This window comes from Alosa sapidissima, chromosome 7 (genome assembly GCF_018492685.1).
Source record: "Alosa sapidissima isolate fAloSap1 chromosome 7, fAloSap1.pri, whole genome shotgun sequence".
Lineage (NCBI taxonomy): Eukaryota > Metazoa > Chordata > Actinopteri > Clupeiformes > Clupeidae > Alosa > Alosa sapidissima.
In genome coordinates, this window is record NC_055963.1 from 34,463,202 (window position 1) to 34,476,805 (window position 13,604).

Sequence of the window (13,604 nt, forward strand, 5' to 3'; positions counted from 1 at the left end):
TATGCATACCCGGAACCTTTGTGATGGGCATCGTTTCACAACGGAAGAAAATTAGTCAGGTACTTGGGGAATTTTACTGTCTGGGATGAACGCAACACCAACGTGAAATACACAAATTGTGTCTTAAGAAATACCCTGGTAAATATGCAACTATGTCAGTGAATCAGTGTTCATTGTGTTAAGCTGTTTTTAATAATTAGTTTAAATAATTTGGCGACTGTTGTAGTGGAGTGTGGTAGCCATAAGCGTATGAAAAATGTCAGTGGGTAACGTCATGTAGAAAAAAAAACAAACATATTTTTTACTGTTGGATTATAACTCCTGAAACAACGGATTATTTGCCTCAATGAGTTTTGCGTGTGGATATGTTAACTTTAAATTATTTCAGATATGGCTGAAGTGGACATGGACCCGGAGGTTGCACGGGGTTTGTTTGAAGAGGGGGCTACACTTGTCCTGCTTGACGTGCCCGAAGGAACAGAGTTGGGTATCGACTACAAGAGTTGGCAGGTTGGCCCTCGCTTCCGTGGCATAAAGATGATTCCTCCAGGGCTTCACTTTCTCCATTACAGCTCCTCAAATCCCAAGAGCATGGGCGGTGAAATAGGTCCCAAGATGGGTCTCTTCCTTTCCTTAAAGCCCCGGGAACTTGTTCTGGCCCACTGGGACAGAAATGAGGAGGATTTGGACTTTTCTGCTACTCAGAATGTGGAGGAAGTGGAGCGCGTAAAGGCAGGGCTTCGGGAACTTGACCCTTTCCTGGGACCATATCCGTACGACACCTTGCGCAAGTGGGTGTCCCTGACGGACCGCGTCACCCAGGAGGTCGCAGAAGCGCTCCAGCCCTTGAACGGCCGCGTGTGCGCCTTTTGCGACGTGGTGCCCGAGTTGCAGTTGACCCACACTCGGGACCGCGCTGAGCAGAACCTGCCCCGCAACGACACCGCTTGTCAGAACATGAAAGAAGGGTTGGACAGGCTGCCCCGAATGAAACAGAGGGAGGGTACCGAGCTGCGCTTCTCTCACATACCCAAACAAATGTATCCTCCCGGGGCAACGCCTGCTCAGATCACCCAGTGTAGCATGGATCTCAGCTACGCCCTCAGCTGCCTTCTGGAGCAGCACTACCCTCAGCAGCCGCTTAACGTACTAGGTAAGTTGTAGCACCTGCCCTTTAAACAGTTTCTTAAAGGTGGCCTACATATGAGGGACAGCCATGCGGATGTCTGCTTACTTTTTGTCACCCTCTGTGTATTGTCATAGTTAAAGGTTGTATCAGCGATTGCAGGCCCAAACATAAATGATCACATTCATCTAATCTTTTGTAACGATCCGCTAGCTGCCCGCACCATAAGCAGGCGTCAAAAAACGCGTCTCTGTAGGCAGCCTAGGCTCTGAGATCTGCACACAAAAACAATTGCTAACAACAAGTGTTGCCAACCACTCAAAGGGTAAATAATGTGTTCCAACCAATAACCGACGAGATGCGCGTTCAGGAATTTTAATTGCACGGAAAGGAGGGGGAGGTAGTAGCGAGCTAGCTCTCTGTTTTAATATTTAATAACAAGCAAAGTTATTGCCACTGTTCAATCCCTGAGGGGTATTTCACAAAACCTAGATAAGGGATTAAGCTGGGATTTTTATGTTATCCTGGATGAATTTAGCCTTGACTTGGTTTCACAAAAGAGATGGCACATAAATTACCATGGGGATTTATTCTCTGCACCTAGCCTAACTGCCAAGCTAAGTTAATTCTAATGTTAATTATGTGGTCTTATTGGTTCAGTTAGCTGTCATTCACATCAGACCTCCGTGCTAATTTTAAGGAGCTTTATTCCATTTATAAACTATTTGCTAAATGTATTTGCTCGCAAAACAAAACCGATTGTCTGCCTACGACCATATGGATATTATTAAGTGTGCTTGCAAGCACACTTATTGTTCTTCTTAAGTTTTATTATTAAGTGTGCTTGCAAAGCAGCACACTTATTGTTCTTCTTAAGTTTTTCTTAAGTTCTTCTTAATTATTTAAGTGTACCGGTGTAAGTTGGTCGCGAAGATGACGTCAGGTGGGCGTGTCGTTCGTCCGTCATATTGGATTGAACAGAAAGCGAAACTAAATTTTCACAGGTCACAAATTTGGTCCGAATGCCACGAAACTTGACGTACATTATCCTTGGACCAAGCCTCACAAAAGTTACCGGAAGGATTTTTGATTTTTGAAAGCGTTTGCCCGTCACAGCCAAACGAAATCGGCGGCGAATCTCCGAAACAGGAAGTCGTCCATATCTCAGGAACACTGTCTCATATCGATACCACATCTGGGGACTCCAATGTGAGGGTGCATAAGCTAAAAAAAAAAAAGAAATATTCCAAAAGTTTCCATCATTTTTCCAAACCACCCACAGGTATTTGGTAACTCGCACCATTCACCTTCGCACCATTCACCTTCTATCACAATGCCTTCCAAGTATGCTCAATGCCTCTGGGCAGCCACAATGTCTCCGGGCAACCTTACCCACTCATGAAATCCTTGCTCTGCCATGGGATAGTATGGACTTACGAACTGAAATAACAAGGAGAACAGTAGCTATATATAGCTTACATAATAGAGTTGTTTTCACATTGACGGTATTCAAATTAAATTTTTCATTATTGTTAAATATCATGATGGGAGAGTATTATTAAAAATGTTACAAGTATGCAAATGCATATGTTTACGGGCATTTAGGTTTTACTGTGTTGTTTTGTTGTAAAGACATGCAAGGCATTCTGGGCCATGTAATGAACAGTGGTCAGCAGCACTCCATAGGCTACGTATTAATATGAATAGGTGTTTCTGTAAACCTAGGGACAATAAACAGCTATCTCTGTTACAAAAACGAGCTGGTAATCGCTCATTGAAGAGGGAACTATGATAAAAAGATTGTTTTCCTAAAAGCATGGTGTTGACAAAAGAATAAGCAGGAAATGCCACGTTTATCTTAAATAGCCTACTGAACGCTAGGTGGCAACGTTGTATTACATTTCACTAAATGCGGTGGAATTAGTGTGAGCTTCACAAGGAAGGAAGGTGCAAATATTATGTAATTTATCATGGGAAATTATTGGAAATGTTATTTCTTGTTTATTCTAATTGCAAACCACACACATCCATTCGTAATCACATGTACACATTTAATACTGGAAGACTGTCTATTCGTTTATTTGATGTTGCTTAGCAACGGGGACAGACTTCAGAGCAAAGATTCTAGAACAGAGCTTCAGAGAGACACGTTTTGAGTTCGTGGCCAAGTAGGCTACCTATCGGTTTCCATGTGTATGTGCCGGATGGTGTGCTTCCTTTATGAAAGTAAGTGTTTTATACAGTTAACGTTACAGACATAATGAGTCATGTTGTAGTGGTCCACATAAATGTGCCCCTTCTGTTATTAGAATGCTAAGCGGAGATTTTAACATCATTCATTTCTTGTGTGGCTAGAAGCTAGCTTCTAGCTAGTTAGGTCATAGGGAGGAGATGTTGCTGTAACGTTATGAGATTTATGTTGCTTAGCGTAATGCCATGGTCATTTGATGAGATGCTTGTACTCGTAACTTCGTCACTCGTAACTTTAGGACTCCTATTTTTTTTCTAAGAGTAATTCAGGAAGCATTTTAGCCCTAAAAGTAGCGCCTGAGTCTGTGACAGCTTAAGCGAGGACTCCTAATAAGACCGATTCACAAACAATGTTTTGTGGTGGCATTTCACGTCGCAATGTTTTGAAATGCGTCTAACAATCACGAGGGAACAATTTTGCATTGTAGGCATAACTAAGGGATGCAGTAACACCACCAACAACAACCAAAACTAGCCTACTCATTGTTTACATGTACATTAAATGTAACGTTTCATTGTGAATCAAATTAAAAGATTCTCCTCTTTGCAAACGTTGGCATAGGCATATGGTGACAGATTAATTACAGTGCATGAAAATGCACTGTACTGTTCTTCCTAGGCAACTTCAACAACTTCTTCCGCTTACCACTTTTTCCGTATGCAATTTCTCTTGAACAGTTTAACTTAGAAACTTCATTCAAACTTTGTAACGTAGGTCTTCAAACGGACCAAGCTGCTATGTCTTTTCAACTTTTCAACTTTTATACTTTTTAAACTATTAAAGAAAAACTTTTTAAAAATCCCCATAGACTTAACATTGCCTATTGTGACATCATAATACGGCCGTTAAGCAATTAGAATCCTATGGCAGGTGTTCAGGCCACCTGCAGCCTCAGGCTTTAAGCATACAATCTGGGTCAATTAAGACTACACATCCTATTCAACTGTTTCCTCTGCCCAAAACTGTTTCAAAATAAAAGTCCTCACTACAATAATCCACTGTTAAACAATGTAACCCATTAAACTACTGAACTTTTTACATTCAACTTTTAAACGGTCTACTTTTAAACTATCATTAAACTATCTATCTATTAAACTAGCTGTCTATCAACAACTTTTAACTTGTCATCAACTGTCAACACTTTTCATCAACTATGACTCCTACCCACTGTAGCTAGTTAGCATGGTTAATAAAGTTAGCATGTTAGCATTGCTAGCATTGTTAGCATTTTTAGCAAAACTGCTAAAAATGATTAGCTAGGTTAGCTAAGTCACATGGTTAGCATAGTTAACATGCTAGTTAGCATTTTTAGCAAAACTGCTAAAAATGATTAGCTAAGTTAGCTAAGTAACATGGTTAGCATAGTTAGCATGTTAGTTAGCATTTTTAGCAAAACTGCTAAAAATGATTAGCTAAGTAACATGGTTAGCATATTTAGCATAACTACTAAAAATGATTAGCTAAGTTAGCTAAGTAACATGGTTAACATAGTTAGCATAGTTAGCATAACTATTAAAAATGATAAGCTTGGTTAACTAAGTCACATGGTTAACATAGTTAGCATTGCTAGCATAGTTAGCATGTTTAGCAAAACTGCTAGAAAATGTTTAGCAAAACTGCTAGAACATGTTAGTTAAGTTAGCTAAGTAGCATGGTTAGCATGTTAGCATTGCTAGCACTACTATAAAACATTAGCTAAGTAGCATGGTTAGCAGAATTTCAAATCTTAGCATAACTGCTAGCAAACATTAGAGCCATTCCAACTTTCAGTTATCGTCAAATATCTACCTATACACAGCCATTAAACTATTTGAATATCAACATTCATTAAACTGCTAGAAAACGTTAGCTAAGTAGCATGGTTAGCAGGTTAGCATTGCTAGCACTGCTATAAAACATTAGCTAAGTACCATGGTTAGCATAGTTAAAAATCTTAGCATAACTGCTAGCAAACATTAGAGCCATTCCAACTTTCAGTTATCGTCAAATATCTACCTATACACAGCCATTAAACTATTTGAATATCAACATTCATTCAACTTCCAGTCTGTCAACAACTTTTAAACTATTTACCTTCAACTTTTAAACGGTCTACTTTTAAACTATCATTAAACTATCTATTAAACTAGCTGTCTATCAACAACTTTTAAACTATCTACTGTCTATCAACAACTTTTAAACTATCTACATTCAGCTTTTAAACAGTCTACTTTTAAACTATCAACTTTTATTAAGCTATGCAACCACCATGTCTATCCTAGCATCACCGTAGTAACCATCTCTGTATTATCTGTTTTAACTATACATGATATTTTACATCACAACTTTAGCATTTTCATGCACTGGTAATTCCTTGGAATTGCATTTCTAGTTTAATAATGTTGCTGCGTGAATCACGGTAAGCGCGAATGAAGTGGCCACTTCTTAATAGGAGTCACTGTATGGAAGTAGGCTAAGTAAAATAGAGATGTTTAAAATAAGATAAAGTTAGGATATGCCCGCTTGACAACGGCAGAGATAACTGGCCTTTGGCCATAGCATTCAACCATCCATTTAGAACGACTGGCCTTCATAGCAACCAAGGATCTTAGCTGTGATTCATGTAGCTACAGTATGCATACAATGTGATGCAAAGTATAGAAAGGTGATGAAATATACAGAGACAGGTCAAGAAATATAGTGCAATGTAGACAGTAGTATACAGTTGATTTACAGAAGGTGGTTTAGAGTAATATGAATTAAATATAAATATATATATATAGCAGTTATCTCATACAATAAGTAGAATAATGTATGTAGTAGTAACATTATAATAGTAGAAATAATAATATAGATATATGCAGTGTATTAACAGAATATAATAAAACAGAATACATATGGATATTCAATATGACAAATATATAACAGATATGTACATAACATACAGCTATGTGCAGTGTGGAAACAGTGTCATTGTAGTGCAGAAACAACATTATAAGAGTAGTAAGAATAAGTTTATGTGCAGGATGAATAGTATAAAGATCAGTAGAATAACTATGTATAAATGTAATTACAGTAGGCCTATGTACATTTGTAAATAAATAGAAAACTATGGGTGAGAGGGATAAATTAATTTTATTTAATCGTAAAAGTAAATTGCATTCAATTAAATTGCAATTAAAAATCTTTCCAGTAGGCTTTAATGTCACGCAAAAAGTACAACCAAAGCTGAGCTTGATCAACTAGAACGTCTAAAGAACCAGAACTTGAGTGTAGTTTTTTGCTGGGTCCCAGGCCATGTTGGTCTGAGGGGAAATGAGAAAGCGGACAGTACTGCTAAGCAAGCCCTCAATGAAGAAGTCACAGAATGTCAAATCCCTGCCCCAGACCTTAAACCTATACTGAACTCTTACATCTCAGATAAGTGGCAATCTGAATGGGATTAATGTACCAACAACAAGCAAGGAATGTGAATTTTGGCACATTTTCATGATCCACTGGGTCGTTTTGGGCCACACAAAATACGGTGTTGCTAAAATTATTCCTATTGTGGCTATTGGAGACATGCGCACACACAAAAAAAACATCACTAATGTTGTGGACATTCCTTTATTCTGAGATACATCAATAGGCTCTCAAAACAATCCCAAACAGACATAAGGTCTTTATAGAGCAAATCTATATAGATTATTTGTCAAATAAACCAGTAAAACAGAATTAGGGGATGGAATATATAACATTCACACTCATAGCTCATATTTTTTAAATAAATCAGTGAAAAAGTATCCTGACAAACAAGCAGCATTTTAATGCCTTAGTCATATTTCATAATTTCACATTTTTCTCTAGGTTACCTGATAGCCCAGTTTGAGAGGTGCAAGACGCGTGACATTATTTATTTTTGCAGCCAATCACTGCTGTTGTTTTATTTTATTGATTTGATTTTAGTCATAGAAGCTAAATTCGAAGGCAGGCCACAGGTAAAATCCAACGAACTGCATTCACCCCGCAAGGCAATAGTTGAATAGAGCTTTTGAGGTATTGCCACTGCTCCAACACTGAAAGGCACTGTTAGAATGCTTGGATCAAGCCAGGTTCAGCATAGCGTATGTCACTGTCTGCTCACGTTGGTGACCGGACCAGGGCAAGCACACTTTCGCAGTTCCCGCCGGAAATGCAGTCTAGTTTTAATTGTGATCGCCTTATAATTATTAACATAGGCCTAGGTAGGCTACTCATTGTTTGCTTATTTTATTGATAGACGTTTGATGAATAGCCTACTGTAGTTGATTGGAAGTGGAGGGGCAAGTTTTCGAAGGTATTTTCAACTATAATATTAAGGTATATCATACTATGTGCATCTTTGCAGTGGCAAGCGCTTTCTTACTGATGTTGCGTGCCGAGACAAGGAAGCACTCACACGTGGGTGCATACGTAAATTTGCATTCAGTTGGTCTACCACGCCTACTTCTGCTGTTTTACAGAAATAGCCATGATTCCCCATTCCAAAAAGGATAACTTTACTTCATTGTTAGTCTATATCAAAAGCGGTTGTTCACTTTGTGTGAATGACGCTATTTTCCGCAGAAACGAGACGCTATTTTAAATGACGCTATTTTGGAGCAGAAACGAGAACTCGCACACATCCTGAATTACTTACACCTGGCTTGACATAGTCGCTCCTACTCATCCTGGATTGGCATTAGTGAAACGAGTTGAGCTAGGATGACCAGACAACGCTATGTCAAACCTCGCTTTATCACTTATCTTGGATGTCTTAATTCTGCCTTTGTGAAATACCCCTCTGCACTGTTCACTTTTGCACTACCATCATTGCACACACTCTACCATATAGCACCTTATCATGGTCAATGCAGGTCAGTCCATACCAGACCTTGGTAATCACTTCACATGCTCCGTAATTTTTACATTTCTGTGAGCGATTTTTATGTATGTGAGATGTATAGTGTATGTTGTGTTATGGTTGTAAGCTACTGGATGCCTAAAATTTCCCTCGGGATGAATAAAGTATGTATCTAGCTATCTATCTATCTATCTCCATCTTAAACAAGACTCGTATGTCATCTACTCTGCTGTTTTCTTGCTAAGAAATTGGCACAACTTAAATAATGTGGTTTTACAGCACTTAAACTAATCTGTATACTTTTTGAAAGCATTCACTAAGATGGATGATGTAAAAGTGAGTGACATGAGTCTTGGTCTCTCCTCTACACTGCAGTCAGTCCTGACATTGTCCTGCTTAGAATGACTATAGAGACACAGGAACCTTCCCTGGGCATATCTATCATTGGTGTTGTGTGTTCAAAGAGCACTGAAGGAACAGTGGCCCTTTGCTGGAGGTTTTCCGCAGCTGCTAGCTTCATTTATTTGGTTTGACCATGCCGCGATGATCTTATTAATCATGTCATCTCTCTTCCACTGTGCTCTGCCTCAGGTGAGCTGCAGTTTGCTTTCGCCTGCTTCCTCCTTGGGAACGTGTATGACGCTTTCGAGCACTGGAAGAGTTTGCTGTCGGTGCTGTGCCGCTCCGAGGAGGCCATGCGCACGCACAAGGAGCTGTTCCTGGGTCTCATCAGCGTGCTGTACCACCAGCTCGGAGAGATCCCTCCAGACTTCTTTGTGGACATTGTCTCCCAGAATAACTTCCTCACGACCACCCTGCAGGTACACCAATCTGCACACATTTGATTGAGTCAGTTACTTATGGGGCAACCGTGGCCTACTGGTTAGCGCTTCGGACTTGTAACCGGAGGGTTGCCGGTTCGAACCCCGACCAGTAGGAACGACTGATGTGCCCTTGAGCAAGGCACCTTACCCCTCACTGCTCCCCGAGCGCCGCTGTTGTAGCAGGCAGCTCACTGCGCCGGGGTTAGTGTGTGCTTCACCTCACCCCTATGTTAAATTCCCATAGAGACAGGCAGATTTTTATTTTTAAAGGCCAGTTTTTTCATGGATCCAGAATACTGTGCATCCTGATAAAGTTACCTTGGCCTTTGGAATTAAAATAGCCCCACATCATCACATACCCTTCACCATACCTAGAGATTGGCATGGGTGTTATTTCAGTTAGCCTATTAGCTGGTTTGATTGGCATTGAGCTCAATGAGCATCAAACCAGCTAATAGGCTAACTGAAATAACACCCATGCATTTTACACCCTGTATTTTAAGGAAGAACATTTATTTATTTATGATACATTATTCATTCACTAAGAAAATTGGTGTCCTTAAAGGTTAGATATTTCCTCATTTTTCACTTAAGGCATTAAGATCAATTTCCAAAAGATGATTTTTTTTTTCTTTTCAGTCAACTTTAGCATGGGTACCAATACTTTTGGCCAGCACTGTATACTTATACTGGTACAGTTCTGATTTACTTCTGGTAGTAATGATATCATCAGTAAAATCAACATACAGTGGAATGATTTGAAAGATGCTGGAAAACACAGATATCCGATATAGAAGACAATGGAAGCTGTGTTGGAGACAAGAAAAAGGAACGTAGATGTAGTAGTGATCCATGTTGTTATGGCAAGCTGGCGCCTCCATGTTAGTGTGGTCAGTTTCCACAATGGCCACTAGAGGGCCATGTCTGCAAAAGAATACTGACACAAACCACAAACAGTTATCTTGTAATGCGATGTCCCTTGTGTTGTTTCAATTGACCACATCCATGTCTTGCACTGCATTGGCAAGCGTGTCTCAGTATAACTTTGATGATAAAAATGCATGAGTTCATTTACTGGGCAAATGGTTTATTATTTTCCTGTTTTCATTATCAGTGTGTCTAAACCCTGGCAACCCCCCCCCCCCCCCCCCCCCCCCTCCCCCCTCTCTGGCCCTTCTTTAGGACTTTTTCCAGTTCGCCACTGGGCCTGGGATGGACAGCACGCTTCGGAAGAGGGCGGAGAAGTTCAAAGTTCATCTGACCAAGAAGTTCCGCTGGGACTTTGAGGCTGACCTTGACGACTGTGCCCCAGTGGTGGTGGAGCTCCCTGAGGGAGTCACTCTGGAGTGATGTGTGTGTGTGTGTGTGTATGTATGTGTGTGTCTGTTTGTATACACAGGCGTGTGTGTGTGTGTGTGTGTGTGTGTGTGTGTGTGTGTGTGTGTGTGTGCGTGCGTGCGTGCGTGCGTGCGTGCGTGCGTGCGTGTTTATCTGTTTGTGTGTGTGTGTATGTCTGTGTGTATGTGTTTGTCTGTTTGTATACACGGGGTTGTGTGTGTGTAAATAAATGTGTGTGTGTCTGTTTGTATTCACAGGCTTTTGCGTGTGTGCGTGCGTTTATTTGTTTGTGTGTGTCTGTGTGTATGTGTCTCTTTGTATGTATGTGTCTTTGTATACCTGGGCTTGTGTGTGTGTGTGTGTGTGTGTGTCTGTGTATATATGTGTGTGTATTTGTATTGTCTTTGTTGTGTGTGTGTGTTTATGTTTATCTATTTGTGGGTGTGAATACGTTTGCTTGTGTATGAAATTTTGATTGTGTGTGTTTGTGCGTTCACCTCCCTTTGGGCCTTAAGCGTCACCAGTTACTCATAGCATTCTCTTACACACCCCTAAAATGGGTCCCTTTCCAGGCCTTTGGATCGGATTCTCTCTCTCATATCAAAAACTGGAGAGGCAGACGGGAGTGTTCAAATTATTCCATAATGGAATGTTTGAAAGTTTATACAAATTTGAAAGTCGAGAAATTCGTCATATTTTTGTTTGTTTGTTTGTTTTGTTTTATTCAGTCTTGGCTCTCCATGATCAGCAAAACCAGGGAAGGGGATTTCTGCTCATCATTGTGCGGATGTTTTTCTAACAGCTTTTCTAGTAAACTCTGGCTTTTATTTAACTAACGGTTATATACTATATATACTAATTTAACACAAGGCCACCCTTTTCCTGTACCATCCTCACTACAATCTAAAGTAACCATCTTCCCTGCTATTCCCTGGACATTCCTTGTAATAAAGTTTTTTGTTGTTTAAGTTTTTGTTTGTATTCTTTTTTTGCTGACGGAGGTAATCCAAGCATGGTGTTGTCCTAACTGCATGCCAGTGTCTGACTCGGGTGTAGCATTGAGTGCTCGCTGTCCACACAGAATCCGTTAAACACGCTGTTATATTTTGACGCTGCGTCATTTTCCTCTTTCAAAATAACAACGTGAGTGACAAAAAGGAAATAGAAAGGGGTGCTCCGACAAAAGTTCTGCTCATCGCGCTGCAGAGCTCTGTGTTGCACCACCTCCGGTTAGGACATTAAAAAATGTGTAAATCAGGTTTCTAGGCCAAGTACTGTATACTTGCATATACAAGGAATTTGGTCTCTGCATTTATCCTATCCGTGAATTAGTGAACACACAGTGAGGTGAAGCACACACTAACCCGGAGCAGTGTGCCTTGCTACAGTGGCGCTCGGGGAGCAGTGAGGGGTAAGGTGCCTTGCTCAAGGGTACTTGACATATTCACCACACTTCTCTTTGTAATACTCCCAGTTTGGAGGCATGATTGCATGAATCTTTTTGATCCATAATGTTTGCTTCCTTTTTCTTTGCTTGCCATCACAGTTTAGCTTTAGCAACCATTTGCTAATGCACCATACAGTTAAACTAGCCTATTGGCTCCTACTGACTGATATAAAAATGAATATAGGCTAAAATAGTTTAAATTTAACTTCAGTGATTGTGTGGTTAAGGACTTTTGAATTATATATTTTGATCAAATGTTGAAGTTATTATGTGATCTTTATAAAAAAAACAATCTTGGAGACTCCTAGAGTACCACTAGAAGGAATTTGCGTACCACCAGTGGTACCCGTACCACAGTTTGAGAACCACTGGTCTAAACCACATACTTGGAATACCTGCTGTACCAAACTGCCTTTTTAAGTTTAGGTGAACTAAGGTTTATACCAGAGTTTCCGCTAGAAAAAAATGGTGCCGGTCAAAGTGACGGGCAGAGGTTTCGTTTTTTACCGGACATTTTGATGATATGCCGGTCAAATATCCTATTAGGCTATCGCTTCTTAATTAGTCAAATTGAGGAAAACTGGAGACAGGCTATGTAGCTTAAAGAATGACATAATCAGGCTGTATAGAATGCAACATGTTCATTAGCCTAACTTAAACAAGATCTAGCCAGTATCTTTTCATGGACAGAAGAGTCCGCTTCGTTCGTTGTTTTAAAAAGGCCAAGTTGTTTGTTGCTGCTACCCACGTTGTCTCCACTTATGCGCACACACAAGAATGAGCGCTCACACCACTATACCCCCTAATGCTATGACTCTTTATTTGATAACAATAAATTAAGAAATGTTTCCTATTCTGGGATGTTTAGTTTCTTTTTCTTTCGGCCGCGGTTCAATGATACCGTTTAATTGTGGCAGAAATTATCCGCGGACCAGTAATCTCGTCTCGTCGACAGAGAACGCATAGGCCTACTGTATGCTTTGGGTAAAGAACACTTTGCATGTCCAGTCAGTGTACACGGAGAATGAGTGTCTTGGAGCGGCCGCACCCCCCGCAACTCCACTTCCAATGTCACTGATTCCGAAAGATACGCCCGACACTTCTGCTTTTTATCTGGTGGTGGTGGAGTTGACCGGACATCTGAGGCTTCAGACGTTACCAATTTATCATCCATTGCGTCTGGCCTCTGAAAAAAACTTTTAAGGCTAGTCTGCCTGGGCCTGGCCATGTTTGAACCGCCTCACTCATTTGTTCGTTGTTTAACATGGACGTTTTAAGCGTGCGCTTCCTATTTGATATGCAGCAAAGGCCAGTGATGTAGTAGGCTACTCGAGTCCGGTCTCGAGACCGATTTCTGCTTTCTCGGACTCGACTCGGACTTGTTCCTTCAAAGACTCGGTCTTGACTCGGTCTCGGACCACAGTGGGAGGAGAAGGACTCGTAATTTCAAACCGAGTCCTCGAGACCAACGCATTTTTTTATGTTCATGTTATGTTTTATGTTTAATACACTTTGCCTGTAAACTGCCATAAAACCTGACAGAAGAAGAAGAAGTTGTAACGCTCATAGCTATGGATTTAAGTGGCTTAAAGGCAGCAAAAGTGCAACTGCTTCCCCAAAACAATTCCTCCATAACTGTGTATTTAATCGTTTGATATGTGGATAACTTTCAGTGGACTAAACAAAACGTAAAGATTTTGTTATCACAAGGCTAGCTGGTTCATTATATGGCGAAGCATATAGCCAACTTTGTTTGCAGCAGTGAAGCTGAGTTT

At 40.4% G+C, this 13,604-nt stretch overlaps 1 protein-coding gene across 3 annotated transcripts; it reads left to right on the top strand.

The window, feature by feature from the left end:
• The first annotated feature begins 16 nt into the window (after positions 1-16).
• On the top strand, positions 17-10,506 carry LOC121714049 (protein AAR2 homolog). 3 transcript variants are annotated; one of them, XM_042099196.1, is made up of 4 exons: positions 17-138; positions 389-1,153; positions 8,812-9,041; positions 10,227-10,503. In XM_042099196.1, exons 2-4 carry the CDS (start codon positions 391-393, stop codon positions 10,392-10,394), a joined length of 1,161 nt encoding a protein of 386 aa, XP_041955130.1. In that variant the 5' UTR covers positions 17-138; positions 389-390; the 3' UTR covers positions 10,395-10,503. The 3 variants fall into 3 exon arrangements, with proteins under 3 accessions (XP_041955130.1, XP_041955131.1, XP_041955129.1); XM_042099197.1 differs by having other exon boundaries at positions 23-59; positions 10,227-10,506; XM_042099195.1 differs by having other exon boundaries at positions 89-154; positions 10,227-10,506.
• Positions 10,507-13,604: the final 3,098 nt, after the last annotated feature.